Source organism: Macadamia integrifolia, unplaced genomic scaffold (assembly GCF_013358625.1).
Source record: "Macadamia integrifolia cultivar HAES 741 unplaced genomic scaffold, SCU_Mint_v3 scaffold2175, whole genome shotgun sequence".
In the NCBI taxonomy this organism is placed as follows: Eukaryota; Viridiplantae; Streptophyta; class Magnoliopsida; order Proteales; family Proteaceae; genus Macadamia; species Macadamia integrifolia.
This window is the reverse complement of record NW_024868556.1, coordinates 44,649-63,510: the sequence shown is the minus strand read 5'-3', so window position 1 is coordinate 63,510 and position 18,862 is coordinate 44,649. Positions and strand designations below refer to the sequence as shown.

Sequence of the window (18,862 nt, the reverse complement as noted above, 5' to 3'; positions counted from 1 at the left end):
ACTGCAAGGAAGTGGAGTTTATATTACTAACTCAAGGAAGCAAACTGTTCTAGATTATCAGCAACAGTTTAAGAGCTTATTTTATTTTTCTCCTTGCCATATGAAGTCGACTGAGGAAAAAGCCCATAAATTTTTAAAGGGACTAAAGACATCCATTGGTACAGTGCTGGAAGTGTTGGACTTAACTGAATATACACAGATAATGCAAAAAACCAAGACAATGGAAGAGAAGCAGAAGGGAGAGCTACCCCTTACACTGAGACTGTGGAAGAGGGAAAATCCATATGCTGATCTGGGTGGCCCGAGCAAGAGCTTTCTTGGGTCATACTCTTATGGTCCCTTCTATCAGTAGCCTTATAAGCCATCGGTTATCCTTCCCAACCAACTAGTGGACCGGGTGCTACATCTTTTCACCCCAACATTAGTGTGGTGCCTACGGCCTTGAGACCCCCTCACCCCCAGTTGTAGTAGGATCTGTACAGAGAGCTCCCACTCCAGTTCAGGCACCACTGAACCGATGCTATAATTGTCATTCGTACGAGCACTTCACCAAGGATTGCTGATACCCAGCAACGGCACCACCCAATCGGCCCCCTGTCCATAGACCTGCATTGACTCAGAGAAACTAGCCTCAGGAAAAGATGTATGCCTTAATAGCTGAGGAGGCTGAAGGCAGTACTGAAGTAGTAGCAGGTACACTTTAATTAAAAGACTTTGTGATTAAAATTTGAGTAACCTGTTATACTTATGTGCAATGCAATGCTAGGTGTCTTATTTGTAGCAGGTATACCTGCATATGTCTTATTCGGTTCCAGGGCTTCACATTCATTTTTGTCTAAGAGATTTGCTAGGAAGCTTGATGTGCCATCTAAGATCTTAGAATGCAAGTTAGTGGTTAGCACTCCTATAGGCATGGTTGAAGTTAGTAGTTAGCACACCTTAGTGTGAGAGTTATGTTCAATTGAAATTAGTGGAAAGAAGCTAGATGCCCAACTTATCAAATTAAATATGCAGAATTTTGACTTCATTCTGGGCATGGATTGGTTGTCGGCTCATCGAGAAAATGTGATTTGTGCCAAGAAACAAGTTAAAGTGTTGGATGATAAAGGAGAAGAGCTTGTATATCAAGCTAAAAGGTCAAAGCGACCTAGAAAGACTATCATCTCTGCATTGCAAGCAGTAAAACTACTGGAGAGTGGGTGTCAGGGTTAACTAGCATCAGTACTAGATGTTGATGCGAAGGTTATGCCATTAGAGGAATTGGAGGCAGTCAAGGAATTCCCCGATGTCTTTCCAGATGATCTAACCCAACTATCGCCTGATAGAGAGCTGGAGTTTGCCATTGATTTGATTCCTAGAGCTACCCCAGTGTCTAAGGCTCCATATAAAATGGCACTAGCCAAGTTAAAGGAACGACAAACACAATTTTTAAGATTTTTTGAAAAAGGGGTTTATACACCCAAGTGTCTCAACTTGGGGTACACCAGTCTTATTTGTTAAGAAAAAAGATGGTAATTTGCGTATGTGCATCGATTTTCAGGAATTAAACAAGTTAACCATTAAGAACCGGTATCTACTATTGCCAATTGTCGATCTATTTGATCAACTGTAAGGTGCTAAGGTGTTTTCAAAGATTAATCTCAGATCGGGTTACTACTAGCTCAAGATAAAAAGCAGTGATATACCAAAGATAGCTTTTAGAACCTGATATGGTCATTATGATTCTTTGTTCTGTCTTTTGAGCTAACCAATGCATCGACAACTTTTATGGATTTAATGAATCAGGTATTTTATGATGTCCTCGATAAATAGTTCATCGTTTTCATTGATGACATCTTGATTTACTTGAAGTCGGAAGAAGAATATACAATACACCCGAGAATGGTACTACAAAGACTAAGAGAGCAGCAGTTATATGCCAAATTCAGCAAATGTGAATTTTAGCTCAAGCAAGTAGGATTCCTAGGACATGTCGTGTTTGAGAATGGGATCGAAGTGGACCCAGACAAAGTGAAATTTGTAGTAGAGTGGGATGCACCCAAGAATGTAACAGAGATTAAAAGCTTCTTGGGCTTAGCAAGCTACTACCGGCGCTTTATTGAAAAATTTTCCCTAATTTTGGCTCCAATGACTAAGTTGACCAAGAAGGATGTGAAGTTTGAGTGGTCAGAAGAGTGTGAGAACAGCTTATAAGAATTGAAAAAGTGGTTAGTGTCAGCTCCTGTATTGACCATTCCAAATGGTACAGGTGGGATGGCAGTCTATACTGATGCATCCAAGATAGGGTTGGGTTGTGTCCTCATGCAACATAGCAGGGTAGTAGCATATGCATCCAGACAACTCAAAGAGTATGAGAAGAACTATGCCACTCATAATTTAGAATTGGCAACAATAATATTTGCTTTGAAGATCTGATACCATTATCTGTATGGGGAGAAGTGTGAAATATACAATGACCACAAAAGTCTTAAATACTTCTTCACCCAACGAGATTTAAACATGAGGTAGAGAAGATGGCTTGAGCTTATGAAGGACTATGATTGTGACATTCAGTATCACCTAGGCAAAGCTAATGTGGTGGCTGATGCTCTAAGTTGGAAGGCTCAAATAGTTTCACTTTCGTACTCAGCTGTCAGTCCATAGTTGATACAAGAGGCAGTGTTAATGGATGAAATTCTTCTATATGAGGAGCAACATTGAAGCTTGAACATTAGTCAAATGATGTTAAGTAGTTGACTATATCCTTGTCAGCCTTACAGATACATCTATCCATCAGACGAGGTGATAGCAAAACAATCTTTGGATCCTAAGCTACAAAGGATCAGGCTGAAAATCCAAGAGCAGACAATGAATGACCCTGACTTCACAGTAGACAATGATAGGGCATTGCTATTTCGGGACCGGTTATATGTGCTTGATGACATGGAGATACAGGATAAGATTGTGAAGGAAGCACACAGTTCTGAATACTCACTTTATCTTGGAAGTACAAAGATGTATAAAGATCTTAAACAAAACTATTGGTGGCCAACAATGAAGACCACTATTGCCTTGTATGTAGCACAATGTCTGGTGTGTTAGAAGGTCAAGGCAGAAAGGCATCGACCGTATGACACTCTTCAGCCACTCCCCGTACCGGAGTGGAAATGGGACAGGATCACCATGGACTTTATCACAGGGCTACCCTGTACACCCAAGGGAATGGATGCAATTTGGGTGGTAGTTGATAGGCTTGCCAAGACTTTTCATTTTATCTTGATCAGAACCAATTAATCTATGGAAAAATTAACCCAACTTTATATGGATAACATAGTCTATTTACATGTAGTACCGGTACACATTGTGTCAGATAGAGACCTGAGATTCACATCAAGATTCTAGAAGAGTCTCCAACAAGCCTTAGAGACATAAGTGAATCTGAGTACTGCTTTCCATCCACAGACTGATGAGCAATTAGAACAAACCATACAAATATTGGAAGACATGCTCAGGGCCTGTGCTATGGAAATGAGTGGCAATTGGGCAGAATACATACCTCTCATGGAGTTTGCCTATAATAATAGCTATCAAACCACAATTGGGATGGCTTATGAGGCATTGTATGGCAGAAAATGCAGGACACCCCTATATTGGGATGAAGTAGGCGAACAATGAATGCTTGGACCAAAAATGATACAGATGATGTGTGACAAGGTCGACATCATTCGGGAAAGGATTAAGGCAGCACAATCACACCAAAAGAGCTATGCAGATAACCGTAGGAAAGACATTGAATTCCAAGAGGGGGAGAAGGTATTCCTCAAAATCTCTCCTACCAAAGGGTTACACAGATTCCACAGGAAGGGCAAGCAAAGTCCGAGATATATTGACCCATTTGAAATCTTGGCTCAAGTCAGCTATGTGGCGTATATGTTGGCTCTTCCATCTTCCCTCAGTAATGTTTATAATGTGTTCCACGTGTTTATGTTGAAGCGGTACATCTATGATCCATCACATGTGCTGCCCGTGGAACCTGAATATTTAGAAGCTGATATGACCTACGAGGAACAGCCTAATGAAATCCTAGACCGAAAAATAAAGACTCTTCGCAATCGCTCCATTGGTTTTGTGAAGATTCGATGGGCCAATCATTCACTTGAAGAAGTGTTTTGGGAAAAAGAAGATGATATCCAAGCCAAATATCCTCATCTTTTCAGACAACAAGGTACTACAATTTTGAGGATGAAATTTTAAAAAGGGGGGGGGTAAATGTGATACCCTACCTTCTAAACCCTGTTTAATTTTTCAGTTGGTTCAATTTGGTCTTACAGGAATTGAACCCGAGGGAGCCGAGGCAAGTACCTTATGGAACATGATAGCAAATGTGACTCTAAACTCAGGTTGGCCAGATGAGTTGGAGTCGATGCCCAGTGAAGTCCGTGTGACTAAGCCGTGCACTTGCACATATCATCGGGCCATATACACACAATAAAGGTATGTAGCAGTATTCTATGTTAAGTATGCAGTTAAATAATTACCGAGAGCGAAACACATGTTAGGGCCGAGCCCCATCGAAATCCCAATGATTTGACTAAGTTTTGGCCGATTGGTGGGTGATCATGGGTGGGTCGAACCCACTAGTGTGACCTCCCACTCTGGTCATTAGATATTTTCACCCAAGTATAGATAGCATTAATTACCTTTCCTTCCCTCATTTATTGTTTTACATGGTGGGTGAGAAAAGTAAAGAAGAGAGAGAAAAAGAAAAAAGAGAAGGGAAGAAGAAGGAAGAAAAAGGGGAAGAAGATGCTCATTACGCGACACTGGGGTTGAATCTTTCAATTTCGATGCCAGATTAGTGATCCTCATCTCGAGATCTACGATTTGAGGCTAGTAAAGTCTATATTTCTTAAACCCCCAAGAAACCCTAAGTGAAACCCTTCGATTTGGGTAAAAATCCTTTGGATCTTGTTAATATCTCTTGAGAATATGAGTCTAAGGTTTAATAAAGGACCTACATGTTTTATATGAAGGATCTAGGGGAAGAAATTGTAAGATTTGAAAATCATTTGTTGATCTCTTGAGCTAAAGAGAAGATTTGAGGTTTTTGAAGTGTTATCGACCAAAGAAGTAAAACCCAAGCTTAGAACTTTAAATCGATCATAGTTCTATGTTGGAATCATGATATGCGATCTTAGATTGGTGAAAATTGCAGTCAAATCGACCCGTGATAGTTTTCCCAAGGTGAGATGAAGAATGGGAGTGAACAGTAAAGTCTCGGTTTTGAGTGGTGGGTGCCTAAAAATGCTTGGACCCACCAATTCGGAGCCAGCTAGTCCTAGATGGGCTGCTGGCCTGGTGAGCAATACCGATGGGCACCTAGCTCCCCAGTCCTAGCCCGCCAGTCCTTACAGGGCCCCTGTGTCAAGCAATGGGCAAGGATCGACTGGTACCTCACCCGCCGATTGACCTACCACTCCAACTCATCGGGTTTTGATTGGGCCCAAATTTATCAAGTAACCTTCTCTAATGATTTTAAACATGTTAAAATCATTATACCTCATTGGTTATGAGCCTAAAGTGGAGATGAACTAAGCTTGACCTCTTTTACAATAGGTTTCATTAAAACTCACGTCATCTCACGTTGGATCTTCCTTGTACCAAGGGTGATCATTAAACATAATTAAATAAGTGGGAAGAGTATAGTGACTTTATTTTTGGAGTGTTTTTACATCATTCCATTGTTATGGTAGACTAGCCATGACATCATTTCACTATTGTGTGTAACCTCGTCATCCTCGAATGCCATTTGTATATATTGATGTGTGCTTTATGAAATTCATTTATGACTCGATATGCTGATATTTTTAATTGTTAAATTCTTATTCCTTCTTTGAGATATGAGATGGATGATTTTAAATTATTGAATATGATGTATTGCTAGACTAGATGCCTTAGTAGGCTTGGACACAAATGCATTGGTGGCCTGTGGAATGGGACGCGATGGCACTATACAGTCGTACTATCTCATATAGGAGCATGTGGTTAGGAATGACATATCTCTGTGCTACGACCCTTCCCAGCAGAGGTTTAGGTGTTGGGTCTATCACTAGGGGGAAGCTCGAGGTTGTGTACCAACGGTGGCGGTTAGAAGTACACCCGACCGATCACTAGGAAGGTCGACAACTTTGGTGATATAACAAGAGGGCCAATCATACTGATTTTAAATCAATGCAAGGCAAGGCCCATTTACTTTTTCGGTACCCACGGTTGGCCTTCTTTGGCAACCCTATAGGAGTCTCACGGGATGGGGTTCGCGGCTCATACCCAGGACATACGCGCATTGTGATTGCGAGTAGCACATGACCTATGACTTAGATGTGATGTTTAGGTGGTTTAAGTTAAGAAAATGGATTTGCATACATATAGGTGCATTTGTATTGTGAATGATTGCATGGTCTTTGTTTTCACTTACTAGGCTAGTGAGCTCATCCCACGTGTACACCACTTTTTAGAATATCTTGTAGGTTACCCGGCTAAGGAGCTAGAGCCAAGGCCCACTGTGGGGTTTTCAATCGAAGATTGGTGGGTCCCAGAAGATCTTGAGTATGGGGCTGAGTGCCTGTATGATAGTTGTGTTGCAGGACAGCAACACTGATACCAACCTAGGTTTCTTTTTTATTATTTTATGATGTTACCCCTTTTGTGCTCTGGATGTTTAAATTGTAATTCTTGTGTATATATCACGTCTACGGGCCCACATGTATATGTGCTATATAATACAATTTGGGTATCAAGAGTATGGGGTTATTTACAAATATATACATGTAAGACTTCCGCTAAAATGCAAAATTTTTTTCTTTAGTTGTGAATATGTTGTGTAGTGGTTACTATATTAGATGATCCTAGTAGGTTTTAGGTTAGCAGGTGTTAGTTTGGTCGCTGGTCCGGTTATGTGTGAACAGGGTGTGACATTCCGCTAGGGATAGGCTATGGGAGGGTTAGGCTGAGGTGGCACTCCAGTAGAGCTTCCACTGAGGATGGGCTAACTCTAAGGATTGAGGAGCTTTGAAGGCCCGAAGAACACTTCTGATCTTATGAATATCTCTCCAAAGACTTGAAGAACCTCAAAAAGGGTGGGAGAATAAGGAGAAACTTTTCCTCCACAAAATCTCACTAAAAAAAGGCAGATGATTGAAGAACTTCGAAGGCCCGAATAACACTTCGGATCTTATGAAGATCTCTTCGAAGACTTGAAGATCCTCAAGGGGGGAAGGGGAGGAAAGAGGGTAGAGCTTCTCTACAAAGGATGCTCTTAGGAGGCTTGAGTGTGTAAAACCAAAAGGAGGGTGGGTATTTATAGGTTTTCTGAACCAGTAGGGAGGAAAGAGGAATTTCCTTGGCCAGTGGGGTTCAAAAGTGATTTTTCTAAACCAATGGGGTGATAACATAATTTTTTTGACCATGGGGGAAGGGTAAATTTCTTTGGCCAATGGGTGAAAAGTAATTTTTTTTGGGCCAATGGGGTAAAGATGCCCTTTTGGGCCAATGGGAGGTTTTGGTGTAGGGTACACTAGTGGGGCAGTGTAGAGTGCAAAAGTGGGTGAAGAGAAAATTTCTTCACCAATCCGATCATTAGAAAGAATATTCCAACCATTGACGACGGCACACGAGACTGGACAGGGGGTGCACGAGGAAGGCATGGGCACACGAGACAGGCAGGGGCGCATGCGAGGCAGGCGAGGGCACGCAAGGCAGGCGGGGGTGCGCGAAGCAAGCAAGGAACATGGACTGGCAGGGGTGCGCAGGGCAGGCAGGGGTGCATGGGGTAGGCAAGGGTGCGGGGGCACGCGGGGCCACATGGGGTAGGTGGGGGACCGTTGGGCAGGCAGGGCACATGGGGAAGGCAGGGTGCGTGCAAGGTAGGCCAAGGGCAAGGGGCTAGGTCTTTCAATATGTAATTTTCTAAGAGTGATTACGAGAGATCCGACGGTCCAATTTTGACATAACATATATCATTGGAATCATGATTCTGAGTACTATGCATCCGCATGGTCACCTAGGACCGAATTCCTTCGTATATGAAACATCATAATTGGACCCTTCTGTTCTCTCACATGAGGTTTTCGGGATTTTGAGTGAGTATAGAATGTTTCTTGGTTGGATTACCTCAGTCAATGGTATCTACACTCTCATGTGTAGGATTTTCACATGATTATTTAAATTGCATAAATGATGATGATGTTCTATAACATTTTATATTTTGATGGAAATGATATGAAATGTATGTTGTGAGACGGTATCCGATGTGGCCGAGGTGGTTCTGGTACCGTGATTTCCGTATGTTTATTGCATTCATGCATTGATTATGTGCATTAGGTTAGATGTAGTCGCGAAATGCACTTTGTGGCCGATGGGTTCTCGATATCATATACTCCGGGACTGCATTTGTAGGTTTATGGTCTGAACGATAAACTTGTCTGGAAATGTCAAGAGATACCAGTCCAATGCTCCCAGGATAAAATACCAAAATCTGTGCTGGTAGATGGTCAGAGTCTAGCCATCCGATTTTCATAACCATTCTTATGGTCCCTTAATGTTCACCCTATGTTTAATTTGTTCGACCTAGTTCAGCCCAACATTCTGCACAGCAGATCTCCATGATATTAGGTGCTTGACGTGGCCACCAACCACTGCCTGATCCTGACATTATGGCATTAAATTCCAAATGTAACGACTTTCTGTTCAGGTTTTGTAATTCCACTAAGAAATTTGCTACACCATCATGGAGTTATGGATCTGTGGCAGTAATCGCTTTCCATGTCGATCTCCTCAACAATAACAGCTAATTTTTCATGAAGATATGGTCAACCTGATAATATATTAAGACTCTCTACCAGTAGTCCCCACAAGAACACACACCATCTTTGAAATGATGAAAACGGTTGGTGTCCCGAACAAAAATTTCTCTTCCCTCGAAGCTGGATATAAATTTTATCACCACATGGCAATCACCACAAATTCGAAGGTTCTTGATTACTCGAAGTGGGGAGCCTGGATGAGTGTTCAGAAGCCCTACCACTACAGCCAACTTTTCGCTGTGCCCACACAATATTTGCTCCTTGTCTTGTTCCTCCACATCTTGAAGCACGAATTCAGTATTCGGAAGATAACCTAATTTTTTCATCTCCGTGCTCACTCTTCCCAGTCTCTCAATAATATGATTCATTTGGGGATGAGATGTGTCCCCTGCCAGAAGTGTGTGCACCTTGTTCTTGACCTCAATCCAACTGCAACCAGGGTTCTTCCTCAAACCCATCCTTTTCATCATCTCTCTCACTCTATCTACCTCTCTCCACATGCCATTGGCAGCATAAATATTAGAGAGAAGAACATAGTTCCCAGGATTGCTTGGCTCCAACTTGAAGAGATTGTCAGCTGCAGCTTCCCCTAAGCTGACATTTCCATATACTCTGCAAGAACTAAGCAATGCTCCCCAAACACAAGCATCTGGCTCAGAAGGCATCTCTTTAATCATGACATAAGCCTCTTCAAGCCTTCCAACACGGCTAAGTAGATTAATCATGCAAGCATAGTGCTCCATTCTAGCTTCAATTCCATGCTCTCTAGTCATGCTATTGAATAAGTACCACCCTTCTTCTATAAGGCCATTCTGGCTGCAAGCAGATAGGACACAAGTAAAGCTGATAAAATCAGGCTTCTGCCCACTCCTCCGCATCAAATCGAATAAATTGATAGCTTCTTTAGCCTTTCCATGCATAGAATATCCACCCACAATTGCATTCCAACAGACCAAATTTGTAGTGGGCATCATATCGAAAAAATGTCGAGCATCTCCAATTTTCCCACACTTTGCATACATATCAATCAATGCGCTGCCCACATACACATCATCAGAAATTCCCCACCTGAGGGAGAAGCAGTGTGCTGCCTTCCCATGCATTAAGGCTGCAATATTCGCACAGGCTGGAAGCAAGCATGGGATTGTGACAGAATTGGGCTCCACTCCTGCAACCTGCATCTCTCTGAAGAGCTTCAACGCTTCGATATCCTTCCCATTTTGTGTGCAACATGAAATTACTGATGTCCAAGATACAACATTCAGTTCTATCCTTTGGTCCTTGAATTGCCTAAACACACTCAATGCATCTTCAACAAGACCATTCCGAGCGAGCCCAGCAACCAGAGCATTGCATGAACCCAAGTTCATTTGAGCCACCTCGTTGAATGCCAGCATCATCTCTAAGGTGCACCCACACTTGCCGTACATATCAAGAAGTGCACTAACCACACACTTGTCCGACCCAAGACCCTGCTTGATCACGTAGCCATGGATTTGAACCCCAATATCCTGTATTTTCAAGTCCCCCACTGCAGAAAGAACACTAGAAATGCTAGTCCCATCAGGCTTAAACCCTTGCAAATGCATCTCCTGCAGAACCACAACCGATTCAGAAGATAAACCACTGTGGTGAAGACCCGCTATCAAACCATTCCATGATACAGGATTGGGTTCTATACCTGAACACCTCATCGCATTGAATAGTTCCTTTGCCTCGTTAATGTATCCTAGTCGAGCATAACCAGCAATGATAGCACTCCAACTAACCACATTTCTATGTGTCATTCTATCGAACACTTTATGAGCATCTTTCACCTTGCCACATTTTACATACATGTGAACTAAGGAAGATTGTACAAAGTTGTCCGAAGCAAACCCAGTAACAGATGCAAGGCTGTGAAGCTGCTGCCCTATCCGAAGAGCTAATAGGACGGCGCAGGCCTTTAGCATACTGGGGAGGACGAAATTATCGGGCAGAAGGCCATGGGAAAGCATTTGGCGAAGGAGACGAAAGGCGTAATTGAAACGATCAAATTTGAAACAAGCAGATATGAGAGTGGAGAAGGAAAATACATCAGGTTCAGGGATTGAATCGAGGACGAGAATTGCGTCGGAAAAGCAGAGGTGATCGGCGTAGATAGAGAGAAGCTTAGTGTTGAGACACGTATTGTTGGAATGCCCAGTTTTGAGGATGTGGGCATGAGCTTTTTGGACTTGTGATAGAGTAGCTGTGTTTGTATTGAGTTGGTTCAGAATATTGTGGTAGAAATTATCGATCATAAGGAGGCTTTGCCTTGCCATGGCTGCTCTCCCTCCACCTCATGACAGGAAAATGACTCTCTCTGATACGATTCAAAGTGATAAAGATGCGTATGACACCTCATCAGATGACATGGCTCTTGGGACCCATCCAATCGCATCAGCACAATGTTTCCAAAGGCAAAGAAACGCTCATCAATTTGGCATGATCTTGTGTACGGGACCAGACCATGTGAAGTCTGTGAATTCTATTAGGGGAATTATCTCTTCTTGTTAATTGATTACTTAGTGGCTATATAAGGTGGGGAAGAAGGGTGTATGAGATATGAAATGAATATAATCTTCTCTGTTCTCATCTCTTCTCTAGGAGGAAAGCTACCTCGAAGCTAGCTAACGTTCTGTTCTTATTTGGTTCATAACATTGGTGCTTTCATTGAGAGATATACGATGGACGACAGAACTCGCCTCCATCAACTAGATGAATCTGTTAAGCTTTTGACTCAGGCGATGGCAGCGCGTGGCAAACGTCTGGATTCCCTTGAAGCAACCATGTCCAATTAGCAGCGGTCCCTTTCAGAGCTTATTCGTCGCCTCATGGCCGTGGATGGCCGGTTGGAGCAAGCCCTGGGGTTAACGGTACCTCAACCTGATCAGCGCCCAAGCAACCTCAATACATCGTCACCGCCTCTACCCATTCCCGCCAACCCCATCTAGCTCCACACCATTCCTCTTGATTTTCCCAGTTTTGACGGTACAGATCCGATCGGATGGATTTTCCAGGCAAAGAACTTCTTTGATTACCATGGAACCACTGACGAGCGATGCTTATTGATCTCCTCATTTCACATGAATGGCCCAGCATTGCAGTGGTACCAATGGAAATGTCATTCAAAAGAGGTTTAGCAATTGGATGGATTTCACCGGAGCTTTGGAGCTCCGTTTTGGCTTTTCAAAATCTGTGGATCCACAAGGAACTTTGGCGAAAATTATAGAGATCTCCTTTGTCTCTGCCTCTTCCCTTGCTAGCTGCTTCATCGCCGATCTCTGTTTTGATGTTCCAAGTGAAGTGCGAGTAGACCAACCCAGCTCCATGCCACAAGCCACCAGACTTGCGCAAACCCAAGAAGCTAAGCATAATGAAGTTCAATGCCTTTTACCGCATCTACTGAGTCTTCGACCATCACTACTACTTTCTCCGCTGACTCCTTCAAGCTATGTAACTCCACCAATGGCCTTACACATTCCGAGCAAGCAGCTCACCCCTACAGAGACGCCGCTCCATAGCAAGAAAGAGCTCAATTGCAACAAGGATACGAAATTCGAACTGGGTCATCACTGCAAGATTAGACAACTCTTCCTGCTCGTGTATGATAATACAACAGACGATGGAGAACCGTCCGACCATAGCAAACAACTTGACGATGGTGTTCGAGTGACAGTCAACTCCGAGGTGCCTACCGAGATTTCTTATAACACTCTAGCGGAATGGATTTTCCCTCCCACTCTAAGATTTTAAGATACCATGGTGGGCTTACCAATACAGATCTGGGTTGATGTTAGCAATGCCCAAAATTCCATCCAAAGTGGAATAGCTCAACACTTACAAGCTATGGAGGCTAAGCCCAACCTCAATGTCTTAAACGGAAATGACAACCTCATCATGGGTAAAGGTTTACAAGGAAAGGAGAGAGAGACAGAGAAAGAATTTTATATTGAATTGGTTATTTCAATTTTGTCTCTAGTAATGAGGGGCTTGCCAAGGCATGTGCGACCATGGAATTCAGATACGATCACCACCGGAAAAGGATACAACAGTGAATCGCCATTGCCTGCGGGGGTATACGCTGAAGTGACTCCTGATTTCAAGGATGATGAAATCCTCCTCCTCCGCAGCGTTGAACTTGCCTACACCATTGAAATTGAGTCTGACCCAAGAAGTGCGTACCACGCATCGATGTCGTGGTCATGGATGTTGGGACGAAGTGCTCATATCATTCCGTTCTCTCTCGAGTTGAAAACTGAGGCGATCACAAAGGCAAGGCAATTCACGCATAAGCTCTCATGGGGCCATGCTCAATTTCCCAAGGGTGGTGCCGAGACCTCAAAGTTGAACATGCCCATCATTCAAAGGAGCTTGAGCACTAGGCTGGTTTACGTCCGCCAAGCCCACATATAATCAATTCAGTTCTCTAAAGGGTTTTTTGGGCCTTACGCATTGCTTGGTTTACTGTTATGCTCACATTGTTGTGCCGTTAACTGATTTCTTAAAGGAGGGCACCTTCTCATGGTCGACTCCTCCATAAAATGCATCTGAAGAACTACAAAAGGCGCCTATTCTTTGTCAATTAATTCCCCACTTGAACCTTGAGGACAAGGTTCTTCAAGAAGCGGTGGGTAATGATACGATTCAAAGTGATAAAGATGCGTATGACACCTCATCAGATGACATGGCTCTTGGGACCCATCCAATCGCATCAGCACAATGTTTCCAAAGGAAAAGAAATGCTCATCAATTTGGCATGATCTTGTGTAGGAGACCAGACCACGTGAAGTCTGTGAATTCTGTTAGGGGAATTATCTCTTTTTGTTAATTGATTAGTTAGTGGCTATATAAGGTGGGGAAGAAGGGTGTATGAGATATGAAATGAATATAATCTTCTCTGTTCTCATCTCTTCTCTAGGAGGAAAGCTACTCTCGAAGCTAGCTAACGTTCTGTTCTTATTTGGTTCATAACATTTCCCGTGATCGTCTTCTTCCTCCATGCCCAGAGATGAATTGGTTCTAACTGAAGTTTGGCTGTGTCACTTGTAGGCTGAAACATTACTTGGGGATCTGAGAGAATTAAGGCAAGAGGCACCCTCTTCTAGCCCTTTGGAGAGGCAATCAGCGCTGGATTCATGTCTTCTTGAATTAGTACATAGCTGAGTGTTCTTATCGTTTGTACACCATGTAAATTGACCCAGAGATTATATCTAAACTAGATTTTGATTGTGCGATTTCATGGGAAGCTATGGGGATTTGGGTTGTGACCCTGGGTTTTGTTTGGGAAACCCAAATTTCTGCTAAAACAGAGTAAGAGTTTTGATTGAGGACTTGTGGGAGGGTATGTTGTAATGATCAATCTTACAGATGGTGTTCTAGTGTTGTACTGTATTAGTGATTTCTCAGTGATTGCAACTGCATGACATAGCTTGCCTGTATGATGTGTTTGGGCTGTGATGAAATCATGTAAAGAATTAGTAACCGAGCAATGAAACTTCTTGTGTCATTTTTGTATATTTTCGTCGATCTCATTTCCCTTTTGACTGAACTCCAAAGAATTGCATCATGTGGTTGCAGTAAGACAAAATGATAAGCCATGGTGTCATACCAACAACGACAACGACTACAACCATGACCTTATCCCAACTTGGTGGGTAGGCTATATGGATCTGATATGGTTTAAGATAATAGTAAGCATAAGAATAGAAGTACTAAAAAAAGAAGTAAAAGGAGGTAAAAGAAGAAGTCAAAGCAGTAGTCAAAGCAGCGTCCTTGGAACATCCCGGGGTCGGCTACACGGGTCCTTGTCCTCCACTTACCTCTATTCGCGATCATACTAGAATCAAGCCCTACCATCTGTATATCATTTCTTACCACTTCGTCGATAGTCATTTTAGGTCTGTCTCTCCTTCTAGCTCCATGTAATAGAAACTGGTCACTCTTCCTTACTAGGGCATCCATGGGTCTTCGTTGAATATGGCCATACCACCTCAATCGGCTCTCGCGGAACTTGTCCTGGATTGGTGCAACCCCTAACTCGTTTCTAATACGATCATTCCTTACTCTGTCTCTCCTGGTCTTGCCACACATCTCTCTCAACATCCTCATCTCAGCTACACCTAATTTATTCAAATTACTCTTCTGGACTACTCAACATTCCACCCCATATGTCATAGCTGGTCGTATTACTGTCCTGTAGAATTTTCTCTTGAGTTTAACAGGCATGCGTTTGTCACATAGCACTCTCGATGCACTTCTCCACTTCATCAATCCCACTTTAATTCTGTGAGAGACATCATTCTTTCTATCAACATCTTTGTTAATGATTAATCTCAGATATTTAAAACAATTACTTTGTAGTAGTTCTCGCTCCTCAAGTTTTTCCCCTTCATCACCTCTCATAGTCTAACTAAATGGGCACATCATATTTTTTGTCTTTATTCTGCTTATCCTAAAACCTCTTGATTCTAAGCTTGATCTCCATAGTTCCAGTTTAGTATTAATCCCTTCCATTGTCTCATCTATCAAAACAATATCATCAGCGAGCAACATACACGTCACCACTCTCTCATACACGTCCTTAATTACATCCACATAATTTAATGAACCCCTTATCTTCCCTAAGACATGTCAAATAAGATCTCTAAGTACTCTATCATACACTTTCTCTAGGTCAATAAAGATCATATGGAGGTCTTTTTTATGAGCTCTAAATACTTCCATAAGTTTTCTTAAAAGGTAAATCGCTTCTGTCATGGATCTCCCTGGCATAAAACCAAATTGGTCCTCCATTACTGCAGTTTTTTCTCTGAGGTGGACTTCATACCCTTTTTCCATAGTTTCATGGTGTGATTCATTAGTTTTACGCTTCTATAGTTATTGCAATTCTGGATATCACCTTAAAAAGGAGAGGAAAAAAAAAGGATAAAACAGCCATGTCCAAAAAAGATGTTCTCTAATTTATTGATAGAAGAAACAATTTCAGTATTCCCCAATTTAAACGTAGACGAACAACGACAGTTCTCTCAAGTTTATAGATAGAACTGTCATAGTTGACCTAGTTATTGTGCTGAAATTTGCAGAGCATAACTAAGAGGAAGAGGTACAATCAACGGCATAATAAGGCCCTTACAAGTGACGAGATAAAATAAATGAAAAGTACTAGTCGACCACTTTGACTGGTTGCATCTCAAGTGAGTTTCTCTCTCCTTTGTTGAAAGGCCAAGGCTTGAAACCTCTCTCTAGCAATTTCTCAACCTCCTCAAATTGCAGACCTTTGGTTTCCGGTACCCTGAAGTAGACGAACACTAGACTCAAGAAAGAAAAACCAGCAAACAGGAGAAATGTGTAGGCTGAGCCTAGAGCTTGAGTTAATGACAAGAATGTTAGACTAACAAAAAGGTTTGCCACCCAGTTAGCAACAGCAGCAAGGCCTCCGCAAAATCCTCTATATCTCAATGGGTAAATCTCTGAGTTGATAAGCCAAGGGCAACTTCCCATCCCAGGTGAATAACAGATAATGTAGAGCCCCAAGCCCGCTAATGCCAAGAATCCAAAACTGCTTGGACATCCTCTAGTGAACCATTCACCATGTTGGCCTTCGCATGAACTCTTCATTCCCGGGTTTGAAGCCAAACACGCACCAGGATGAAGCTGAATTACAAGTGAAATCAAGAATATAAGGTTTCAACTATAGTGATATATCTCTTACTTAGAGAATTTAGATAATCAAATCAAATAACTGAAATGGATGAAGAGTACTTACACGATTGCCTCCATTAGCGCAGAATCCACAATCTAAAGATCCTTTCAAGCATGTCATACAACTCCATTTTGATGCATCTGGGGCTGTAAGGTAATGCGGACATGTACCATTTGCCCCAAATTTGGCAGAATCTAACTTACTAACTGCTGGAGAATGGATAGCAGCTAAGTTAAACACAATAAATAGCACGATGAGCCAAAATATGATTCCAAACAAACTGAGAATCAGCAGCCTCCTCCTCCCAGCTCTATCAACAAAGAATATACTAACAATGGAACCCACAGCATTGAGACCAGAAGTAATAAGAGAGAGAGCCAGAGCTGTCTTGTTAGAAGCAAATCCAGCCAATTGAACTATGGTGGGACTATAATACATGACAGAGTTTATTCCAACAAACTGTTGAGCCACTTGCAACCCAACACCAGCAATAAGCCCTCTGCGGACAACCACATTACCCCATGCTTTCCCAAGCGTAGTGAACAAATTACCATTACCAATGCTACCCTCCTCTGCTATTTCATTTTCAACAGATTCTCGTAAGGCCTCCACTTCTCTTTCAACTTGGTCTTCAGGATATAGTTTCCTTAAAATTTCGATGGCTTCATTTGTTTTGTCCTATTATTTATGGGGATGAAAACAAATTGAGAAATTTTGTTGGTGAGAGCATCAAGCCAGGGTTTTCTATTAGCAAGTAGAAAATAAATAATGAAAGAGATTCGCGACATTACCTTTCTGTAGAGCCACCTTGGGGACTCTGGAAGGGACAACATCAATATAAATTGAATCAGAGCTGGAAGTCCTGCCACTCCAAGCATCCAACGCCAAGTTCCATTGACCTGAGATTGAAAAAAAAAATGTTAAAGCAAGTATGAACTTGATCATCTTCTTTTAAGTCGAGTAAATCAGTTTATTATAGTATTAATTACTACAGATATTGTACCTTTGTGAAGGCAAGATTTATAAGGTATGACAAAAATTGTCCTCCCGTAATCAACAAAGCATTCATGCTAACTAAAGCCCCTCTAATTCTAGCAGGGGAAGCTTCTGAAATGTAGAGAGGTGCAGTCATGGAAGCCATTCCAACTCCCAAACCAATAAAAATTCTTCCCACAATTATAACTTCAGGATTAGGGGCAAAAGCCATGATCACTGCTCCAGCAAAGAACAAAAAATCTGCTCCCAAAATTGACATTTTTCTTCCAAATCTATCATTTATCCATCCACCAACTGCAGCACCAAATATGGCTCCTGCTACTGCCATGCTCACAATGACTTCCTATTGATGAATGTATATGTAAGGATTAGATTTTAAACAACCATTACATTTTGTTCAATAGATGTGCTATGAAAAGGAATAGAAACTTTACCTGTAAAATTGTTTTCTTGTCAACAGATGGAAAGTCGTCTCGAATATAAAGAAGGGCACCAGAGATAACTCCTATACACCAATGAGGGGAAAAAAATGTAAGAGAGTTGGTTGGAAACTTGATCAATTCATGGAGGATTTAGTTCACAGCATCAACCGCCGATATTGACACATGTCGGCCATATCAGGCTGTATTCATTATCTTTCCTCCCAGACCATTGTGGGTCCCTACTGATGACACCATCCGGTGCACTACCATTGGTGTGGCATGGCCACATGGGAGCTTCCCAACCCTCATATATTTTCCTCATGACTCCCTTCTTCTATGATTGTTTTTAGTTCAAATCAAGTTTGATACATTCTTACCTGTGTCATAGCCAAAGAGAAGACCTCCAATGCCAGCAGACAAGGCAAGGCGCATGATATAAGGATGCTTCCATGTTGTTTTGAAGCACTCTGCAAACTCTGCTGCGTCTGCTTTGTGTACCCCTCCCTCCACCATGCTTGACACTTATGAGGACTGAAAGCCTTTTAAGTTCACTAATATTGTTATAAGAGATTAGAGATTTTGTTCAAACCTGCATGAATGAAACAACAATAAAAACTTGGGAATACTACTACTCATGGAAGGTTTGGAAGTGAAAGCACTTTAACCCTCCCTAGGCCCATCCCCTTCCAAAATCTAAGGTTAGGGCACACTTCATCCAATTCTGGCTGAGTCATATCGGAATTAGCAGGACCTTATCCAGCCACCGATTCCGAGTTGAATAACCCTGCTTTAACCTGATTGAAACTTGTTTCATTTTGGAAGAAAGCTGGAGAATTTTGGATTTCATCCAAGAAACCAAATTTGAACACTGTCAGCAT

The 18,862-nt window shown here is 42.1% G+C and overlaps 2 protein-coding genes across 2 annotated transcripts; both read right to left on the bottom strand.

The window, feature by feature from the left end:
* Positions 1 to 8,696: 8,696 nt before the first annotated feature.
* Positions 8,697 to 13,906, bottom strand: LOC122065983 (pentatricopeptide repeat-containing protein At1g20230-like). The gene is made up of 2 exons (XM_042629814.1): positions 13,795 to 13,906; positions 8,697 to 11,480 (listed from the first exon to the last, which is right to left on the bottom strand). Exon 2 carries the CDS (start codon positions 11,141 to 11,143, stop codon positions 8,873 to 8,875), a length of 2,271 nt encoding a protein of 756 aa, XP_042485748.1. The 5' UTR covers positions 11,144 to 11,480; positions 13,795 to 13,906; the 3' UTR covers positions 8,697 to 8,872.
* Positions 13,907 to 15,827: 1,921 nt separating this feature from the next.
* Positions 15,828 to 18,589, bottom strand: LOC122065995 (inositol transporter 4-like). Its single transcript, XM_042629822.1, has 6 exons — positions 18,362 to 18,589; positions 17,997 to 18,067; positions 17,570 to 17,905; positions 17,358 to 17,465; positions 16,630 to 17,244; positions 15,828 to 16,517 (listed from the first exon to the last, which is right to left on the bottom strand). Exons 1-6 carry the CDS (start codon positions 18,495 to 18,497, stop codon positions 16,026 to 16,028), a joined length of 1,758 nt encoding a protein of 585 aa, XP_042485756.1. The 5' UTR covers positions 18,498 to 18,589; the 3' UTR covers positions 15,828 to 16,025.
* Between the last annotated feature and the right edge of the window lie 273 nt (positions 18,590 to 18,862).